Source organism: Phacochoerus africanus, chromosome 1 (genome assembly GCF_016906955.1).
Source record: "Phacochoerus africanus isolate WHEZ1 chromosome 1, ROS_Pafr_v1, whole genome shotgun sequence".
NCBI classification, from domain to species: Eukaryota; Metazoa; Chordata; class Mammalia; order Artiodactyla; family Suidae; genus Phacochoerus; species Phacochoerus africanus.
The window spans coordinates 13944557-13967021 of NC_062544.1; the positions used below are offsets into that span (position 1 = coordinate 13944557).

General features: G+C 43.7%; 1 protein-coding gene across 7 annotated transcripts in view; it reads left to right on the plus strand.

Moving 5' to 3' along the window:
• The window catches only part of CYFIP2 (cytoplasmic FMR1 interacting protein 2), a 167136-nt gene that overhangs the window by 38276 nt on the left and 106395 nt on the right, over positions 1-22465 (plus strand). For 4 of the 7 annotated variants that reach the window (XM_047776763.1, XM_047776484.1, XM_047776932.1 and 1 more), the window contains 6 exons: positions 1329-1433; positions 3603-3694; positions 5159-5215; positions 5494-5611; positions 9410-9529; positions 10063-10188. In XM_047776763.1, the coding sequence (XP_047632719.1) occupies positions 1329-1433; positions 3603-3694; positions 5159-5215; positions 5494-5611; positions 9410-9529; positions 10063-10188 (618 nt within the window). The remainder of the gene's footprint in view (positions 1-1328; positions 1434-3602; positions 3695-5158; positions 5216-5493; positions 5612-9409; positions 9530-10062; positions 10189-22465) is intronic. The other 3 variants (XM_047776576.1, XM_047776672.1, XM_047777013.1) reach the window with 3 other exon arrangements.

Here is a 22465-nt window from a genome sequence, read left to right on the forward strand (position 1 = left end):
TCCATCATATCTTGAAGAAGCTTTCAGGACAGAATGGCCTGGTGACTTGTTCACTCTGGCTCCCTCTGCACAACCAGAAATCCAGAGAAGTCACCCAGAGGCCTCTATCACCCCCAGTGCTTTGCCTGGGCAGTTACCATAACTCTGCCTAGAATTGCTGCTTCCACAAACTAGCTTGCTGCATGCCAGCCCACCAAGCATTCTTAGATGCTGCCATAAAACTCTAAAGCCCTTCTTTTCTCCTGCATGCTTTTAATCCTCCCATGTCTTTGCTTCCCAACCTTCTTCCCTCTCAATTCTCTGCCTCCTCAACCTGGTCTCCTGCACCATTTTGCGGTTGCAATCTCTAGGCAGTGAACTCAGCAGCCACCAGGGGGCGCCCTTCACCTTAAATGGAAAAGTCTGGGGCACACCCTGCACAGCCATGCAATGCAAGTACTTATGGTCCACTCTCTTAGGTGCCAGACATGCCTTATCCCTGGTCACATAGCAACTGGGAGCGGAGGGAAGCTGCTTTCATCCTGGCTGTTCAGACCTCCTCGGGCATGCTGTACATTTGACAAAAGGAGCAAAATAAGCCAGCTTTCAGGAAGCTATTATATAGGCTAGACTATTAAGAATCAGCCTATTTATAGGGCATTGTTGGATGAAATGTGTTCCTTTTGTTAATGAAGTCACCATCGAGATGCCTTAGGAATCTTTGTTGTAGTTTCTCTGGGGGAAAGGATGAGTAGTTTCATGCTCATTTACCATCTAGCGAGTGTTTTCAGGGTCTGTGATGGGCGAGGGCCCAGGAAAGCAACATCAGCACCACTCAGTCCTTCCTCTCCAGAAGGCTCTAAGTGCATAAATATTGTCATCACGTCCCCGTTCAGATCCTATCTCTGCAGCTTGCTGTGTGACCTTGGCAATTTGGCTAACCTCTCTGGGTCTCCAGTCCCTCATCTGTAGAATAAGGTTATTGTGTACAATTGACTCATGAGATTGTTGTGAGAAATAAGAATTATGCCTGTTCAATCCCTAAGCACAGACCCTAGACCACGAAAAGGACTCAAAAAGTGCCTGCCATAATAATATATTAAAGAGTCCTCAGCATTTCTTCACAGAAATCAAGTTTCTGGTTTAAATTAGACCTAAGTATCCTTTAATTTTTTTCTGAAGACACTTGGGTTTGCATAATAGAATGTCAACCATGGAGGCGGGGGGTGGGGGGGTGGAGACAGGTGTGTGTGTGTGTGTGTAGACATGCATAGATCTGCTTTTTTTGGCTTTTTGAAACATTTCCAATGGCTATGACTGGCTTCTGGCCCTGCCTCTTCTCACTCTAGGTAATGGGTTTTGGCCTCTACCTGATGGATGGAAATGTCAGTAACATTTACAAACTGGATGCCAAGAAGAGAATCAACCTCAGCAAAATTGATAAATTCTTTAAGGTCAGCGCTGGGGCTGGAGCAGGGGCTGGGCAGGGGGCTGGGTAGGGGGCCAAGGGGTGGTCTCTTGGGGAAAGGAATGAAATTAACTGGCAAGCAATGGGGCCTGATGGGTGAACTGTAGCTGGGAAGACCCCAGGAGGAGAAGAAGAAGAGAATGACAGGACCTCATCTGCCCTGAGTAGAGGAATCCGAATTGTCTAAAGCCCCTGAGAGGAAGGCATACGCCTGTCTCAGATTCAGCTGGGATTCGACTGGGAGGCCTTACAATTCTTTCCACATTCTGCTTTTTCCCTTTCCTGAAATCCCTCGCCATCTCAAAAAAGAGGTGCCTCCCAGAAGGCCATGCCTGCTTTCATTTTCAGTACAAATCAGAGCTCACAGAAGCAGCAGGACTGACGACTGGATTTTAAATTGACTCACGTTTGCAAGCTCACAGCCTCTCCTGGCCCACTAAGAGGCCACCTCACTGGCTCCTGCCTCTGGGCAGAATGCCTCAGCGGCATCCCGCCTGCACTCAGACCCTTCCTGTGCCTCATAGATTTGATCTTCTGGCCCCAAATCTTTGACCATGAGACCTCGCGGTTTGCCTTTGAGGTTTTCACAAAGGGATTTCCTCCCCTGGAATTGAATGCCGTGCTGTCAGTTTATTCTAGCATCAGGCACCTCAGGCCTGGATTGGAACCTCTGAGGTCAGGACACGGGAAAACCAGGCTTAAGTTAGAAGTGGAACCTCTTGAAGGTGTGGCCGGGCCTGGGTCCCACTGACTATGGGAGGTTAAGGGGGAAATTAGTCACCAGAAGGCGTCCTGTGGCTTCGCTTGGCATCTTTTCAGGGCTGGAACGTTCCCTTTTCTCTGGTGCTACCCGAAAGGAGAGAAAGGCTCATCTCAGGAGAATCGGCAGAATCTGCCTTAAGTCCGCACGAATGAGATGGGGTGGAGTGGACGACCACAGCCTCACCTCATGAAGGCCTGGGTTTTAGTCTCGCTCTGCCGCTTCATAGCTGGGTGACTTTCCGAAGGTCACAGAACTTCACTGAAACTGAGTTCCCCAGCCCCTAGAAATAGAAATGCTAAGAGTATCTACTTTGTGGGGTTCCCTTGAGAATTCATGAGATGACATAGGTGAGTCAAAGCCCTGGGTTATAATCCTGGCTCCTTAGTGTCTAGCTGATCTGACTTTGTGAAGAAAAAAAAAAAAAATCACTTCAGCATCAAAGCTTCAGTTTCTCCATCTGTGAAATGGGAATGATAGCAGTACTGACCTCAGCCAGGTTTTATATGGCTTGAGATGCTGGCTCTGCTTTGTTTAATGGAGTATTTTTAGAGCCACTTTAGGTTCACAGCAAAATTGAGCAGAATGAACAGAGAATTCCCATATGCCCCCCATTCCCAGTCATACACCACCTCCCCCCTGATCAGAACTCCCCGACAGCGGGACGTGTTGGTTATCATCATGAACCTGCGTTGGCACATCGTTACCACCTGAAGTCCATAGTTTGCAATAGGGATAACGCTTGGCACTGTGTGTTCCGTAGTTTTTGACAAACGTGTAATGGCACATGTCCACCATTATGGTACCATACAGAATAGTTACATGGCCCTAAAACTCCTCTGGTTTTGAGGGGCTTGGCACAGTGCCTAGTATGTCTGGAGCAGACAGTGACCCCCAGCCTCCCCTCCATTAGTCCTGGTGTTAGGATGGGCATCCTCTGCCCCCTGGTGGTAGGTGCTAAAGGTTTTGGGTACTTCACACTGTGGTTTCACAGAAAGGCCACACCCGGCCTGTGGCATCCAGGCACTCCTTTCGAGTCCAGAGTTCGAAGCAGCAAGGATCCTCTAATCTGAGGAAAAACAGAGCAGAAAAGCACTGTGCCTTGGGAGGCAGGCCATCTGGTCCTCATCCTTTGTCTTTTCTGCTGCTGCTCGACCTTGAACAAGTAACTTTGCCTCTCTGGGCTCAGTTGCTGGAACATTGGGACAGTTGGAGGCAGGAGAGGACCAGTGTGCTGGCTGGAACCCTTTGTGGTTCCAGGGTCACAGGGTGGCATCCTCAGAAGCCGAAACTGGGGGTCGGCCCAGAGGCCCACATGGAGGCCTGTCTCCCTCGGTGGAAGGCAGCTGCCCGGCCCCTCCGGTGTCTTATGCACTGTGTCTGCTTCCTTTGCAGCAGCTGCAGGTGGTGCCCCTTTTCGGCGACATGCAGATAGAGCTGGCCAGATACATTAAGACCAGTGCTCACTATGAAGAGAACAAGTCCAAGTGAGTGCCTGCCGTAATGTCTCTCGGCTCCCGCGAGGACGCCCAGCCCGGGCAGGGGGCCGAGGGGCCACTTCAGCCCCTCCCCCCTCCCCAGAGCCCTGGGCAGGTGGATTCCAATCATCCGATCACTGGTGCCTGCAGAGGGGAGCAGCAGACAGTGCTCTGAGCCTTTTGGCACCCACCCTTTGCTGCCAGGGTTCGAAAGGGCTCAAAGCACAGCCACGCCCCTTCTCTGTCCCTGTCTTGGTGGCGCAGTGGGACAGCAGGAGTCCTCCTTCCCCTGAGAGGGGAGAGGAATGGCCAGCCCTCAGTGGTCCGGCGGAGTGAGATGGCCTTGACCTTCATCACCCTGGTTCTCTCCTCAGGTTTTGTGTCCATGCAGTAAGTATGCCCTGGAGGGTATGGTTCTGACGGTTTCAGCTGTGAAGGGGGTTGATGCCTCCCCTTGGGTTCTTTAATAAACCACCACTCTAGGTGACCTGTGCTAAGATCCGGGGGAGTCAGTGCCTCATGTAAGTTGGGGGACATCTGGCTGCAGTCTTGGAGTCCCTTTGATCTCTGGCCTTGCTAAAGAGGTTTCTGCCTGCATTTCCAAACTAAGGGGGCCATTGACCATCCTTTAGACAGGGGTGAGCATGTTTGGGCCTTAAACTATGTGAATGGAGTGTCCTACAGTCCAGCAGCTTTAAGCCACAGCAGGTGAGTCCTGCCAGGGAAAGCTGGTTCAGTGTCTTCCTACTCCGCGGGCTGCTAGTGTGTGAGGAGGTTTTCTGGGAGAAGCATGGAGTCCAGACTGCGGAATTCACTTCCTCCTTTTTCCCTGCGTGAATTTCCAACCACCTGAGGTTGGTTGGGAGTGGTGATGTGACCAGATGGAGGCCAGGGGTTTGAGTGTGCCCGTCTTTATGCAAGGAATTCAAAAGTCATTCCATGAGGAAGTCTGCCACTGTTCTGAGTATGTTCTCAAGGGCCCTTTCGGAGCTCCTTTTGAAAGGGTACATTCTCTCTAAAATGTTTCTCTGCCTTCTTTGGTGCCCATGCTTAGTCCGTCCCCTGGGTCACCCGGCCCTGGATGGCAAGGGAGAGTGAACAGGGTTGTCTTTGTTCTCTTGGGGAAGGAGAGTGAAGATTCTTACCCATTCATTTCCTCCCCAGTTTAGGATGTTTTCCCAAAGATCTATGTTTTAGTTGAGCGAAGAGTTGAAGAGCAAGAAAGGAAGAAGCGGGAGGAGATGAGGGCTAGAAAGAGAGAGAGAGCAATGCCTGGCAGGATGATATGTTTTCCCTCTCCATGGAGAGTTTCCATGTTGCCAGCTCCCTGTTGAAAAAGAGGGACGGTTCCTTCAGTTTCTCTGGCCCTGCCCCAAGGCCGCCTCCAACGCTAGCTTCAATCGTAGGACGTAGTGCCATCAGGGCCCGTAGGCAGGTTTGGAAGGTTGCCCCCCTTTCTTTGTCTTTGCTCAGATTCCAGCCCTTTGTAGCCCTAGAGAGGCTGCAAGGCCCTCCTTGCCCGTATGACTGGTAAGTACTGTGGACACTGGATATCTGGCAAAGCCTGGGATTGGATCTTAAAGGAGGCCATCCCCAAGCAGGAGGAGGAAAGGCTGTTACAGTCAGCCTGCAGTCCCCATGGCGGGATTTAATGGGCTCTCTTGCTGGTGGCTGGGACACCTCTTGGTACCACCCAAGGGAACCGGCCACATTGGCTGAGCACCAGGAGCAACTAGTGATGGAAGGAGACTGCTCCTCCCAGATGCCTAAGACCAGGACCCACTCCAACCCCGTGATTTTCTGCCCAGGTGGACGTGCACCCAGAGCAGCATCAGCCCCCAGTACAATATCTGCGAGCAGATGGTTCAGATCCGGGATGACCACATCCGCTTCATCTCGGAACTCGCTCGCTACAGCAACAGTGAGGTGAGCTCCCTCTGGCTGCTGGGATGGAGGTCCATGGGGGCCCAGGGTGAGGAGGGGTAGGGACCAGCCAGGAAGCAAGTGAACATGAGGATCATGGAGAGTGGAGGAGTGAAGGAACACACACTGGCGGCAGGTGAGGGGGGCAAAGTGGCCACGAGCATGGATTTTAGAGCCCAACGGACCTGGGTTTGAGTCTGGGTTCTGCTGCTGACAAGTTATTTAGCATCTCTGAGCCCCGGTTTCCTCCTCTGCAAAATGGAGGTAATAGCATCTGGCAAGGTTCATTGAGAGGATTAAACAGTATGATGCATGGAGAATGCGTTACGCCTAGCAGATCATAACAGCCCAGGAATTGTTAGTGTGTACGTGATCTCAGCCATCTCCACCCTGGGTAGAAAGGGAAACAAAGTTCCAAAAAAATCATGCTCATGGCACCATTGAAATATATCTCTAAATTTAATTTGAATATTTTTAATTCAGTGACGTAGCTCTTAAATTCCTTTAGATTTCTGTTGCCTTCTGGAAGCTCTCCCTGAACACCCAGGTTTTACTACGCACGTCCCTCGGCACTAAATCATGTGGATCCTTATATGTATGTGATTCCAAATCACATTTACCGTTGAAATATTTTAAAACTACAGTGATACCAAGTTCCTCTCGTGGCTCAGTGGTTAACAAACCTGACTGGTATCCATGAGGATGTGGGTTTGATCCCTGGCCTTGCTCACTGGGTTAAGGATCTGGCATTTCCTTGAGCTGTAGTGGCTCAAGGTTGTGGCTGTAGTGGCTTAGGTCGCAGACGTGGCTTGGATCCTTCAGTGCTGTGGCTGTGGTATAGGCCAGTGGCTACAGCTCTGATTCGACCCCTAGCCTGGAAACCGTCATATGCCATGGTGCAGCCCTCAAAAGACAAAAAACAAAACAAAACAAACAAAAAAACCTACAATGATAAGTCATTATTGCCATAAGCCAGAAAGTACAATTAGCGACAGAAGAAGGTCACAAAAATCTCCTCTGATACCATGGATTACATTTTTACTGGCACTAGAGTTTTTCCTTTTTTCTTTTCTTTTCTTTCTTTTTTCTTTTTTTTTTTTTAATAAACAAACATGATCAAGGAGCAAACCTCAGGAAAAACAGAGATAGGCAAAAAGAGGGGGAAATCAATCATGTAAAATTCTACCACCCAGAACCAACTATTATTAACATTTAGTTATATATATTCTTCTGGATCTCTTTCCATATAAGAGCTTCTAAAGAATGTCTACATTCGTTTATTAAATACAGTTCTGATGTGAATTCCTTTTTTCACCCCGAGCTCCTGTGTAACTCTGCACTGCCCCACATATGCTCACTGGCTCCACCATGTGGCTGACAGCCATAGTTACACTTTCCAAAACCCCATCTGGAGAAACATCCTTGATAAAAGGGCATTGTATTTGAAATGAGGGCAAGTGCAGACACTGTGGTCATTAGGTGAGTGGCCCACCTTCTTAGGAGGGTTCCCGGTGGACATGGACCAGCCCAAACTTTTGGCTTCCTTAGCCATATGTGCCAGAGGACTGAACATAAACTCTGCAAATAATTTAAATGCTGGATCTGCCTTCATTCCCTCTCCAGTTTTGGTATGATTTATGAATGAGTCTGGCTCAAAGCTATTTTTTATTTTTATTTTATTTTTCTATTTTTTTGTCTTTTTAGGGCCGCACCTGCGGCGTATGGAGGTTTGCAGGCTAGGGGTCCAATCTGAGCCCTAAGCACCAGCCTATACCACAGCGACAGCGACTTGGGATCCAAGCCCTGTCTGCAACCTACACCATAGCTCATGGCAATGCCAGATCCTGAACCCACTGAGCAAGGCTAGGGATAGAACCTGAGTCCACATGTATACTCCTCAGGTTTGTTAACCATTGAGCCACAACGGGAACTCCTCAAAGCTATTTTTTAAATTATGCACTTTTTCCATGCGTATGTACAGACCATTATTCATAGCAGTTATATTCTATAAAGTGACTACGAACACTGAGTCAGCAAGTACTGAACCATTGCTCCTCGAGAAAATACAGTGTTAGGTTCCTGTGAGCCTGTGGTCACATTTCCATTAGTGAATTTTGAACATGTAACTTTGTTTTATATGCATTTCTGTTTAAAGATGCCTTACATGATATATATTGTTGATTCATTAGCATTAAATGACAGACAACGGCGCTGTAATTCATGCGGAGCAAAGCTCATCTAAAAGACATGTTTTCTCTATGATGCCCATCACAGCCTCCTTTCTCCTAAGAGCTCTAGGCAGAGCTTCAGCACTGTGCTTAGGGGCTATTTTTTTTTTTTTTTGTCTTTTTAGGGCTGTACCTGCAGCGTATGGAATTTCCCAGGCTAGGGGTCTAATCGAAGCTGCAGCTGCTGGCCTATGCCACAGCCACAGCAACTCAGGATCCGAGCCACATCTTCAACCTACACCACAGCTCATGGCAAGGCCAGATCCTTAACCCGCTGAGCACGGCCAGGGATCACACCTGCATCCTCATGGTTACTAGTCAGATTGATTACCATTGATCCACAACGGGAACTCCTTGAGGGCTATTTTAAGTAGTGAAAACACCAGTAAAAAACACAGAAGTGTGGAAAACGGGACACTAAATAGACAGGGAAGGGGATACTTGTTTTCAGTATGAGCTGAAACATGAAGGCAGGGAGTTGCCTTGTTCAACCTCAGCCAGGAACACGACTGAAATTTTTTTGCCACTTTGTGCACATCTGCACATGACTGTGAAAGCACTACAAGGATTGATTTTGAGGTGACAGATACAGTCTTGTGAATAGACAAAAATCACAGATATGGAATCCACAAATAATGAGCACCAACTTTATATGTATATGTGTGTGTGTGTGTATATCTGTGTGTGTACATATATATGTGTGTGTGTTTATGCACTCATAGTCATATGGACATTCATGTACACCCATACATACTTGCATACATTGTGGAGTATTACACATTCAAATAGATGTTTGTCTTCACCAGTGCTTTTCAGTCAATGAGTCATTTCTTTTTTTTTTTGTCTTTTTTTGTCTTTTCTAGGGCCGCACCCAAGCCATATGGAGGTTCCCAGGCTAGGGATCTAATTGGAGCTGTAGCTGCCAGCCTACACCAGAGACAGCAACGCCAGATCCGAGCTGCGTCTGCGACCTACACCATAGCTTACAGCAACACCGGATCCCCAACCCACTGAATGAGGCCAGGGACGGAACCCTCAACCTCATGGTTCCTAGTCGGATTCGTTAACCACTGCACCACATCGGGAACTCCAGTCAATGAGTCATTTCTAATTAATGAGTTTGACATCACTTAAGTGGTTTCTGATTAGCATTTTGGTGTGAAGTGGAATAGAATATAGGAGGAAATCTCATGTATTAAGAATAAAGTTGCTTCATGAAACGTGTTGTTTCATGTCTGTATTGAATACCTCTCCACGTAGGTATGTATTCCTGAGTATGTACAGAGCATGTGCTTCCTACTGTAAGTTGCAGACAAAAGAGCCTGAAAACCACTTCTCTGCAGTAGACCAGGATCACGGTGCATAGGGCCCTGGCATCACACTACGTGAATTTGAACCTGCAGTCATTTACAAGCCAGTGGCCTTCAGCAAGGCACTTGTTTGAGCCTCAGCTTGTTGGTCTAGGGGTATAATAATAGCACCGCCCTTGCAGTGTTCTCAAGGGAAGCAGTGAAATAAGGTATAAATGTGCCAGATGTGTCCAGCGGTGACGGCAATGGCTAATGTCCCACAGGTGGTGACGGGCTCCGGGCTGGACAGCCAGAAGTCGGATGAGGAGTACCGCGAGCTCTTTGACCTGGCGCTGCGGGGCCTGCAGCTCTTGTCCAAGTGGAGCGCCCACGTCATGGAGGTGGTAGGTGTCCCAGGGCTGAGGGCCTGCCCCTTCCTGGCCCCTCCATCCTGACCCCTCTTCACTTGGAATCCCTCTGCCCCGCTTCTCCCTGGCACTCTTTTTTCATCACCTTTATTGAGCTATGTTTCACACACCCCACCATTCACTCATTTCAAGATGCATTCGTGTCTTATATATGCCCAGTGCTTTCAAACATAGATGCATTCGTGTCTTGTATGTGCCCAGTGCTGTGCAGCTGCTGTCAAATGTAGAACATTTCCATCACCTTGAAAAGAAACCCGGTAGAACCAGCCCCTATTCCCCATCCCTGCAGCCCTACGCAGTCCCCTTCTGCCTTTGTAGATTTCCCTCTTTGGATGTTTCCTTTAAGTAGAATCAGCCTACGTGGGTGTTTGTGTCTGAATTCTTGCACACCATGTTTTCAGGGTCCCTCCATTGCAGGACACGTCAGCCCTTCATTCCCTTTTAAGCCTGAGCTGTATGTCGATCCGTTCACCCGCTGATGGACGTTTGGGTCTCTCCTCTCTCCCCAGTACTCCTGGAAGCTGGTTCACCCCACAGACAAGTTCTGCAACAAGGACTGTCCAGGCACGGCCGAGGAGTATGAGAGAGCCACGCGCTACAACTACACCAGCGAGGAGAAGTTTGCCTTCGTGGAGGTGAGTGCTGCTCCCCCAAGCCTCCTTCCCCCCAACCCAGGCTGCTGCTGGGGCCAGGGAGCCCCCATCTCCTTCTGTATGTGCACATCCCTGCCCCCTCCTCCCACCCTAATTCATCTCTGTCCCAAGGGATTATTCAGAAATGGTGAGAAACTCATTCTGTCCTTAAAAATCCCCAAGAAAGCATTATTCTACCACGAACAACAGAAGGAACACAACCCATGGCCAGAAGAGATGAGAAAAATGCCCAGAGTGATGAGTGGTCAGAGAACTACAGATGGACACTGAGATAGTGTTGGCCAGTCTGGATGGTAAAGATCTCGAAGACTGGTGGTGTCTCTTGCTGGTTAAAGTGGGATGGAGACCCTCTCAGATACGTTGGCCGTTCTCCATTTTTATGAGCTTTCTTTGGGGGCAGTCTGGTTTAACATGCATATCCTTTGGCCCTGAAGTTCTTTTAGAAAGTGTATCTCAGGGAAATAAGCCAAATGTGCTGAGGCGTATGTACATAGACATTTATTACCATATTGTTTATAATGTGAAGATACGTGAAACAACCGAAATGTTCTTCATGGTGGACCAGGTAAAATCAATGAAGGTACAGCTATATCATTGAATACCACACAGCCACTCAAAAGGATGTACTGACATGAAGATATGCACAGTATAATAAGTTAAAAAAAAATAAACAGTTAAAGAGTAGCATGTAAAATAATTCCGCTTCTACTAAAATTAATAACTCTTGTATGTTTTCTCAAAATGGAAGACATACCAAACCTTTAACACTAGTCATTTCTAGACAGTGGATTCTTACATCCTGCCTTATAAATTTCTGATTTGTTTTTGTTTGTTTAATTACTAAGAGGTATGTCTATATGGGTGAGAGGGCCCTTTCATCCTGGGTTGTGAGTGACAGCTACCTCTTTCATGACTGTCTGAAGCCTAGAAGTCAGAGACCTGGATGCTAGCTCTGGGCCCTTCATCTCTGTGAGCCTCAGTTCTTTGCAGGATGGAGCGGATAATGTCTAACAGCGTCCATCCCAGTGTTATTGTGGAGAATCAAAGAGTAATTGTCAGAGATGATGCTGTAGATGAGCCATGAAGGCTGTCAAGGGTCACAGTCCTATTAGGGGTGAGAGCTGCTCTTGAGCTGATCCCAGGTCTGCACTTTAAAGGACTGAGGCTCAGTGGGATCACTTCAGGCAGGTGACAGATGCGTCTCTGCTGAGTGATCTTGACCTCCTGGTACTTCCCTGTCTAATAATCAGCCTAGAAGACAGTCTCCCAGTCATCCCTGGAGGAGAAAGTCCTTCTCAGGCCTATAAAATGAAGCTTACAGGTAGAGAGGACATGTAACTTTGAAATCAGTTTTACGCCTTGCTTGCCTTAATGAAAGTAATACCTTTGCGCTGTAGCTAGTTTAGAAATTACTCCTCTCTTTCCCCCACTCCTACCCTCACCTTCCTGCAGCCTCTGAAACTCATCCGCCAGGGACATTTTCTCTATATTTACTGCTAACCTCACTCATAATGAGTGGCTTACTTTCCTATACATTGAGAGGCTTTGTAATTTTTTTTTCTTTTTAGGGCTGCCCCTGTGGCATACGGAAGTTCCCAGGCTAGGGATTGAATCACAGTTGTAGCTGTCACCCTATACCAAGCTGTGGCAATGCTGGATCCTTAACCCACTGAGCGAGGTCAGAGATTGAACCCACGTCCTTATGGATACTAGTTGGTTTCTTAACCTGCTGAGCCACAACAGGGACTCCTGTTATTTTTATTTTCTTGGTAAAACATATATATATATATATATATATATATATATATATGAGTTCCCTGGTGGTCTAGCTGTTACGAATTCAGCATTGTCACTGCTGTGGTATGGGTTCAGTCCCGGGCTCGAGACCTTCTGCGTGCCACAGGCATGTCCAAAAAATCGTAAAAATAAATTTAAGAAAAATAATTCTGTGTGGCATTTGACAACAATAAAAACAAGGCAAAAATAGTAACCTGCACCTGAATCCCCAAATGGGAAACATCTTTCACCTCGTCAGGCTGTATCTTCTGGTATTTACCTCTGAACTTCCACTAACGGGCTCGGGGGGCTGTTCCTTTGTTTTTCAATTTATGGCATTTTCTGTTAATTTCCTATTTTGGGAGAAAATGATTGAGTTCTTTCACCTCTACCTCCGACCTTCACCCCCAGCACACCCCCCTTCCCTTCTCCTGTCTTCCCAAAGTGGTAATTTCACATTTGTTGGTTAAATTAGCAGTCGCTGTATTTTACTGTAACTGAGTACCTCTTCTTCATCACTGAGTCTTATGGTCTAAGGTGAATACGTCTCTTTTTTGTACAATTTTTGCTTTTGCTCGAGTAAACAATGTCTTATTTATTGTTTGATAAGTTTTCTATGATCCTATCAAAAAGGAACCCTCAAACATACTAACGTGTAAAACTCCCTATCAAATAGCCAATCACAGTAATATTTTATGAATGTTATTGCCCTTTTTTGCCTTGGAGCTGTTCCTGCTGAAGCCCTCTGTCCTTCTCTGCAGTCTGAGCTAATTTGTCTCTAGATCTGCTGTCAGGTACCTATCAGAGACATCTCGTAATCATTGCCTTGCTCTCTCTCCTCTTGGAGCCCAGGGCTACCTCTCCTTTATTTTGGAGCAATATATCTTTCAATAGCTTTCTAAGAAGCAATTATAGAAGAAAATATTTTTGAGATTTTTTTTTTTGGATTTTTATTTCTTTATTTTTTACATTTTATTTATTTTTTATTTTTATTTTTTCCCTTAATTACTTTTTTTTATTACTCAAATGAATTTATCACATCTGTAGTTGTATAATGATCATAACAATCTGATTTCACAGGATTTCCATCCCACAGCCCAAGCACATCCCCCCCACCCCCGCCAACTCTGGAGACCATAAGTTTTTCAATGTCTGTGAGTCAGCATCTGTTCTGCAAAGAAGTTCCGTCTGTCCTTTTTTCAGATTCCACATGTCAGTGAAAGCATTTGATGTTGGTGTTTCATTGTATGGCTGACTTCACTTAGCATGATAGTTTCTAAGTCCATCCATGTTGCTAAGAATGCTGTTATTTCGTTCATTTTAATGGCTGAGTAATATTCCATTGTGTATATGTACCACCTCTTCTTGAGCCACTCCTCTGTCGATGGACATTTAGGTTGTTTCCATGTCTTGGCTATTGTAAATAGTGCTGCAATGAACTTTGGAGTACATGTGTCTTTGGGAGTCGTGGTTTTCTCTGGATAGATGCCTGGGAGTGGGATTGCTGGATCAAATGGTAGTTCTATGTTTAGTTTCCTGAGGAATCTCCATACTGTTTTCCACAGTGGTTGCACCACTTTACAATCCCACCAACAGTGTACTAGGGTTCCTTTTTCTCCACACCCTCTCTAGCACTTAATTGTTTGTAGACTTTTGGATGATGGCCATTCTGGCTGCTGTAAGGTGGTACCTCATTGTGGTTTTGATTTGCATTTCTCTAATAATGAGTGATGTTGAACATCTTTTCATGTGTTTCTCGGCCCATCTGTATGTCTTCTTTGGAGAACTGTCTGTTTAGATCTTCTGCCTATTTTTTTATGGGGTTGTTTGTTTTTTTTTGGTATGGAGCTGCAGAAGTTGTTTGTAAATTTTGGAGATCAAGCCCTTGTCAGTTGATTCACTTACAAAGATTTTCTCCCATTCTGTGGGTTGTCTTTTCGCTTTGTTTAGGGTTTCCTTTGCCGTGCAGAAACTTTGGAGTTAGATCAGGTCCCATTTGTTTATTTTTGTTTTATTGTCAATACTCTTAAGAGGTGGATCTGAGAAGATGTTGCTGTCGTTTATGTCAGAGTGTTTGGCCTATGTTTTCCTCTAAGAGTTTGATGGTGTCTGGTCTTATATCTAGGTCTTTAATCTATTTGGAGTTTATTTTTGTGTATGGTGTTAGGGAGTGTTCTAATTTCATTCTTTTCCATGTGGCTGTCCAGTTTTCCCAGAACCACTTATTGAAGGGGCTGTCCTTTCTCCATTGTATATTCTTGCCTCCTTTGTCATAGATTAGTTGGCTGTAGGTACATAGGTTGAATTCTGGGCTTTCTATCCTGTTCCATTGATCTATATTTCTGTCTTTGTGCCAGTACCATATGGTTTTGATGATTGTTGCTTTGTAGTATAGTCTGAAGTCCGGGAGCCTGATTCCTCCAGCTCCATTTTTCTTTTTCATGATGTCTTTGGCTATTCTGGGTCTGTTGTGCTTCCAAACAAACTTTAAAATATTTTGTTTGAGTTCTGTGAAAAATGTCCTTGGTAATTTGATAGGGATTGCATTGAATCTGTAGATTGCCTTAGATAGTGTAGTCATTTCGATAATATTCACTCTTCTAATCCACGAGCATGGTATATCTTTCCATCTATTTGTGTCTCTTTAATTTCTTTCATCAGTGTCTTATAGTTTTCAGAGTACAGGTCTTTTGTCTCTTTAGGTAGGTTTACTCCTAGGTATTTTATTCTTTTGGATGTGATGGTAAATGGGATTGCCTCCCTAATTTTTCTTCTGATCTTTCGTTGTTAGTGTATAGAAATGCTGTTGATTTCTGTGTATTAATTTTGTATCCTGCGACTTTGCCAAATTCATGGATGGGCTCTAACAGTTTTCTGGTAGCGTCTTTATGATTTTCTAGGTATAGTATCATGTCATCTGCAAATAGTGATAGTTTTACTTCTTCCTTTCCCATTTGGATTCCTTTTATTTCTTTTACTTCTCTGATTGCTGTGGCTAGGACTTCCAGAACTATGTTGAAGAGTAGTGGCAAAAGCGGACATCCTTGTCTTGTTCCTGATCTCAGTGGGAATTCTATTTTTTTTTTGTCTTTTTGCTATTTCTTTGGGCTGCTCCCGTGGCATATGGAGGTTCCCAGGCTAGGGGTCCAATCGGAGCTGTAGTCATTGGCCTATGCCAGAGCCACAGCAATGTGGGATCCGAGCCATGTCTGCAACCTACACCACAGCTCACAGCAACGCCGGATTGTCAACCCAGTGAGCAAGGGCAGGGACCGAACCCGCAATCTCGTGGTTCCTAGTCAGATTCGTTAACCACTGCGCCACAACAGGAACTCCCTCAGTGGGAATTCTTTCAGCTTTTCACCTTTGAGAATGATGTTTGCTGTGGGTTTGTCGTATGTGGCCTTTATCATGTTGAGGTAGGTTCCCGTTATGCCCACCTTCTGAAGTGCTTTTATCAGAAACGGGTGTTGGATTTTGTCAAAGGCTTTTTCTGCATCTATTGAGAGGATCATATGGTTTTTATTCTTCATTTTTTTAATGTGGTGTATCACACTGATGGATTTGTGGATATTGAAGAACCCTTGCATCCCTGGGATAAATCCCACTTGATCATGATGTACAATCATTTTAATGTATTGTTGGATGTGGTTTGCTCGTATTTTGTTGAGGATTTTTGCTTCAATGTTCATCAGTGAAATTGGCCTGTAGTTTTCTTTTCTTGTGGTATCTTTGTTTGGTTTTGGTACAGGGTGATGGTGGCCTCATAGAATGAGTTTGGGAGTATCCCTTCCTCTGCAATTTTTTGGAATAGTTTCAGAAGGAGTGGTGTTAGCTCTTCTCTAAATGTTTGCTAGAATTCACCTGTGAAGCCATCTGGTCCTGGAGTTTTGTTTGTTGGAAGTTTTTTAATCACAATTTCAATTTCAGTTCTTGATGGGTCCATTCATCTTTTCTATTTCATCTTGGTTTAGTCTTGGAAGATTGTACTTTTCTAAGAATTTGCCCATTTCTTCTAGGTTTTCCATTTTATTGGCATATAGTTGCATATAGTAAGTAGTCTCTTATGATCCTTTGTATTTCTGTGATGTCTGTTGTTACTTCTCCGTTTTCATTTCTAATTTTATTGATTTGAGTCCTCTTTCTTTTTTGCTTGATAGGTCTGGCTAGGGGTTTATCAATTTTGTTGATCTTTTCAAAGAACCAGCTTTTCATTTCATTGATCTTTTCTATGGTTTTCTTTATTTCTATTTCATTGATTTCTGCTCTGATCTTTATGATTTCTTTCCTTCTACTAACTTTAGGTCTTGTCTGTTCTTCTCTCTCAAGCTGCTTTAGATGTAAAGTTAGCTTGTTGATTTGAGCTTTTTCTTGTTTCCTGAGGTGGGCTTGTATTGCTATAAACTTTCCTCTTAGAACGGCTTTTGCTGCATCCCATACATTTTGGAGTGTTGTATCTTTGTTGTCATTTGCTTCTACATATTTTTTAATTTCCTCTTTGATTTCTTCAGTGATCCATTGGTTGTTTAGTAGCATGTTGTTTAGTCTCCACATGTTTGTGTTTTTTGCAGTTTTTTTCTTGTTGTTGATTTCCAGTCGTATAGTGTTGTGGTTGGAAAAGATGCTTGATATGATTTCAATTTTCCTAAAGTTACCGAGGTTGGATATGTAACCCAGGATATGATCAATCTTAGAGAATGTTCCATGTGCACTTGAGAAGAATGTGTATTCTGTTGCTTTTGGATGGAATGTGCTGTAATTATGTATTAAGTCCATCTGGTTTAATGCATCATTCAGGGCCTGTGTTTCCTTATTGATTTTCTGTAAGGTTGATCTGTCCATTGCTGTAAGTGGGGTGTTAAAGTCCCCCACTATTATTGTGTTATTGTCGATTTCTCCTTTTAAGGTTGTTAGCAGTTGCCTTATATATTGTGGTGAACCTATGTTGGGTATTTTTGAGATCTTGAACGTCTGAAAATATTTACTTCTAACTTCAGTCATAATGAGTGGCTAGATACAGAGTTTTTTATTTGTTTATTTTTTATTAAAGTATAGTTAATTTAGAGTGTTGTGCCAATTATTGCATATGGTGTAGTGACCCAGTCATACATATATGTACATTATTTTCTCATACTATCTTCCATCATGTTCTATCCCAAGAGAGTGGATATAGTTCCTTGTGCTGTGCAGTAGGACCTCATTGCTTATCCATTTTATTTATTTATTTTTTATTTTTTTATTTTTTTGTCTTTTTGCCATTTCTTGGGCCAGTCCAGCAGCATATGGAGGTTCCCAGGCTAGGGGTCGAATCGAAGGTGTAGCCACCGGCCTACGCCAAAGCCACAGCAACGTGGGATCTGAGCCACATCTGCGACACCACAGCTCACAGCAATGCCGGATCCTTAACCCACTGAGCAAGGGCAGGGATCGAACCCACAACCTCATGGTTCCTAGTCGGATTCATTAACCACTGAGCCACGACAGGAACTCCCTGCTTATCCATTTGAAATGTTATAGTTTGCATCTACTAACCCACTCCTAGTGCATCCCATTCCCTCCTCCCCATCCCCCTTGGCAATCACAAGTCTCTTCTCTGTGACTGTGAGTCTGTTTCTGTTGTATAGATAGATTCATTTGTGCCATATTTTATTTTATTTTTTTGCCTTTTGTCTTTTTGTTGTTGTTGTTGCTATTTCTTGGGCCGCTCCCGCGGCATATGGAGGTTCCCAGGCTAGGGGTTGAATCAGAGCTGTAGCCACCGGCCTACGCCAGAGCCACAGCAACGCGGGATCCGAGCCATGTCTGCAACCTACACCACAGCTCACGGCAACGCCGGATCGTTAACCCACTGAGCAAGGGCAGGGACCGAACCGGCAACCTCATGGTTCCTAGTCGGATTCGTTAACCACTGCGCCACGACGGGAACTCCCACTTGTGCCATATTTTAGATTCCACATGTAAGTGATATCATATGGTATCTGTTTTTCTCTTTCTGATTTACTTCACTTAGTATGAGAATCTGTATTGCATCCATGTTGCTGCAAGTGCCATTATTTTATTCTTTTTGTGGCTGAGTAGTATTCCATTATGTATATATATACCACATCTTCTTAATCCATTCATCTGTTGATGGGCATTTAGGTTGTTTCCATGTCTTGACTATGTGAATAGTGCTGCTGTGGACATAGGGGTTCATGTAGATCCAGAATTTTTAATTGTAAATAATTTTTCCCAGAAGTTTGAAGATATTATTTCCTTGTTTTCTAGTTTTTAGTGTTGCTGTTGAAAAATTGGATTCTGATCTAATCCCTGATTCTTTGTTCTTTTTTCCTCTATAATTTTTAATGAGTTTTATTGAGATACAATTTACATATAATAAAACTCACCCTTTAAAGTGCACCGTCCAGTCATTTCTAATATATTCAGAGCTCCGAAACCATTACTGCTGTCTGATTTTATAACATTTTTGTCATCCTAAAAGGATACCCATTAGCAATCACTTGTCATTCCTTCCTTTCCCCACCAGCCTCTGACAACCATAAATCTGCTTTTGTCTCCCTTGATTTGCCTGTTCTGGAAATTTTATATAAATGGAGACATATAGTATGTGACTGGCTTTTTCCACTTAGCATGATGTTTTCACAGTTCACCCATGTTATACTGTTCATCAGTACTTTATTCCTTTAGGGTCAAATAAGATCCCATTGTATGACTGTATCGCATTTGTTTATAGAATTTACAGATTGATGGACATTTGGGTTGTGTCAACTTTTTGACTATTATGGATAATACTGATATGTGGATTCATATACAAGTGTTTTTGTGGAAATGTTTCATTTTCTTGGATATATACCTAGAAGCAGAATTACTGGGTCATGTGGTAACTGTTTAAAGATTTGAGGAACTGCCCTACTGGTTTTCTTTTTTTAAATTTTTTTGTATTTATTTATTTTTAAATGATTTTATTTTTTCCATTATAGTTGGTTTTCAGTGTTCTGTCAGTTTTCTCCTGCACAACAAAATGGCCCAGTCTCTCTCTCTCACACACACACACACACACACACATTCTTTTTCTCACATTATCCTCCATCATGCTCCATAACCAGTGACTAGATATAATTCTCTATGCTATACAGCAGGATCTCATGGCTTATCCATTCCAAATGCAATAGTTTTTTTCTATTAACCTCAAATTCCCAGTCTATCTCACTTCTTCCCCCTCCCCCTTGGCAACCACAAGTCTGTTCTCTAAGTCTATGAGTTTCTTTTCTGTGCAAAGGTTCATTTGTGCCCTATATTAGATTCCAGATAAAAGTGATATCATATGGTATTTTTCTTTATCTTTCTGACTTCACTCAGTATGAGAGTCTCTATTTCCATCCATATTGCTGCAAATGGCATTATTTTATTCTTTTTTATGGCTGAGTAGTATTCCATTGTGTATATATACCATATCTTCTTAATCGATTCATCTGTTGATAGACATTTAGGTTGTTTCCATGTCTTGGCTATTGTGAATAGTGCTGCAATGAACATATGGGTGCATATGACTTTTTCAAGGAAAGTTTTGTCCATTTATATGCCCAAGAGTGGGATTGCTGGGTTGTAAACTATATTTAGTTTTTTGAGGTACTTCCATACTGTTTTCCATAGTGGTTGTACCAATTTACATTTCCACAAGCAGTTTAGGAGGATTCCCTTTTCTCCACACCCTCTCCAGCATTTGCTATTTGTATACCTATTAATGATGGCCATTCTGATAGGTGTGAGGTGGTACCTTATAGTAGTTTTGATTTGCATTTCTCTAGTAATCAGTGATGTTGAGCATTTTTTCATGTGCTTGTTGGCCATCTGTTTGTCTTCTTTAGAGAAATGTCTATTCACATCTTTTGCCCATTTTTCCGTTGGGTTGTTGGCTTTTTTGCTATTTGAGTTGTAAAAGTTGTTTGTGTGTTTTAGAGATTAAGCTCTTGTCAATTGCATCATTTGAAACTGTTTTCTACCATTCTGTAGGTTGTCTTTTTTTCTCTTTTTTGTGGTTTCCTTTGCTGTGCAAAAGCTTGTCAGTTTGATCAGGTCCCATTTGTTTATTTTTGCTTTTATTTTTGTTGCCCTGGGACACTGACCTAAGAAAACATTTGTAAGGTTGATGTCAGAGAATGTTTTGCCTGTGTTCTCTTCTAGGAGTTTGATGGTGTGTTGTCTCATGTTTAAGTCTTTAAGCCATTTGAGTTTATTTTTGTGCATGGTGTAAGGGTGTGTTCCAGTTTCATTGATTTACATGCTTACTGGTTTCCCAAAGCAGCTGCACCATTTTACATTTTCACCCACAGTGTGTAAAGGTTGCAGTTTCTTCATATCCTTGTCATCACTCATCTTTTTATTTTAGCCATCCTAGTTTGTGTGAAGTAGTTTCCCATTGTGGTTTTGATTTGCATATTGGTAATAACGAATGATATTGAGCATCTTTTCATGTGCTTATTGGCCATATGCATAGCTTCTTTGAGAAGCATCTGTTCAGATTCTTTGCCCATTTTTATTTGGGTTATTTGTCTTTTTATTTTTGAGGTATAAGAGTTTTTATATACTCTGGGTAAAAGTCCTTTATCAGACTTATAATTTGAAAAAAATTGTCCACCATTCTCTTTATTGTCTTTACTTTCTAGATAGTATCCTTTGAAGCACAAAAGCTTTTGATTTTGATGAAGTCCAGTTTATTTTTTCTTTCTCAACTTGTGCTTTTGGTGTCATATCTAAGAAACCATTGCCTAATTCAAGATCTCAAAGACTTACTCCTATGTTTTCTTATGAGATTTTTTAGGTCTTTGGTTCATTTTGAGTTAATTTTTATACATGGTGTGAGTAGGGGCCCTACTACATTCTTCTGCATGTGGCTATCCAGCTGTCCCAGCACCAGTTGTTGGAAAGAATATTCTTTCTCCATTGAATTGTCTTGGTACCCTTGTTAAAAGTCAGTTGGCTAGGGAGTTCCCTGGTGGCTCAGCAGGTTAAGGACATAGCATGGTCACTGCTATGGCTCGGATTTGATCCCTGGCCCAGGAATTCCCCCGTGTCTTGGGTGTACCCCCTCAAAAAATCAATTGATGGAGTTCCTGTTGTGACTCAGAGGAAACAAATCTGACTAGTGTCCCTGAGGGTGCAGGTTTGATCCCTGGCCTTGCTTAGTGGGTTAAGGATCCAGCATTGCTATGAGCTGCAGTGTAGGTCACAGACACAGCTTGGATCTGACGTTGCTATGGCTGTGGCATAGGCCAGCGGCTACAGCTTTGATTCGACCCCTAGCCTGGGAACCTCCATATGCTGTGGGTGTGGCCCTAAAAAAACAAACAAAAAAATGAGTTGACTATAAATGTAAGAGTTTATTTCTGTGCTTCTGCTTCCATTGAGCTATATGTCTCTCTATATCACACCATTTTGATTACTATAGCTTTGAAATCAGGAAATGTGAGTCTAACTTTATGCTTTCATTTTACTGTGTAGAGTTATACAGACACATCTCTTTGTCACTGTTTTTCTGAAGTTTCTCTGGGAGGCATCATGATGAGGGCCTTTTGCATTCGTTGTTTGGAACAGTAAATATGCCATTGCAGTGTGGAAATGCATGTTCTGTAGGTCTGGACATTTTTCTTGAATTTTAATTTGATAATTTCCTCCTCTCTTTTCTCTATTCTGCCTTTTTTAGAAATAGTTTTCCTTTTTATTTAATCAAAGACTGTTGGATAGACATAAATACAGCAGAGTTACTTTAGCTCTTTCTTTTAGGGTTTTTTTGTTTTTTGTTTTTTTTTTTCTTTTTTTATGGCTGCACCTATGGCATATGGAAGTTCCCAGGCTAGGGGTTGAATCAGAGCTGCAGCTGCAGGCCTACTCCACAACCATGGCAATGTGAGATCCAAGCCACATCTTCATCCTATGCCTCGCCTTGCAGCAACGCCAGATCCTTAACCCACTGAGCAAGGCCCAGGATCTAACTTCTATCCTCATGGGTACTAGTCGGGTTTGTTACCCCGAGCCACAATGGGAACTTCAGATACTAGTCAGATTCTTAAACTGCTGAGTCATGACGAGAACTCCTTCAGCTCATTCTTTATACTGTATACATACAGACTGATAAATACAATCTGAAAGAAACCTGAGGTCAGCAATGAAATGCATACAGCTTTTCCTTCCCTTGCTCAAAAAGATTTAAAAACACAGTTGCCCATTCAATCGCTGGCCCAGGAACTTCCATGTGCTTATATTTCACCTTTTAAAAGCCAGAAATGAGGAGTTCCCGTCGTGGCGCAGTGGTTAACGAATCCGACTAGGAACCATGAGGTTGCGGGTTCGGTCCCTGGCCTTGCTCAGTGGGTTAATGATCCAGCGTTGCCGTGAGCTGTGGTGCAGGTTGCAGACGTGGCTCGGATCCCGAGTTGCTGTGGCTCTGGCATAGGCTGGCAGCTACAGCTCCGATTAGACCCCT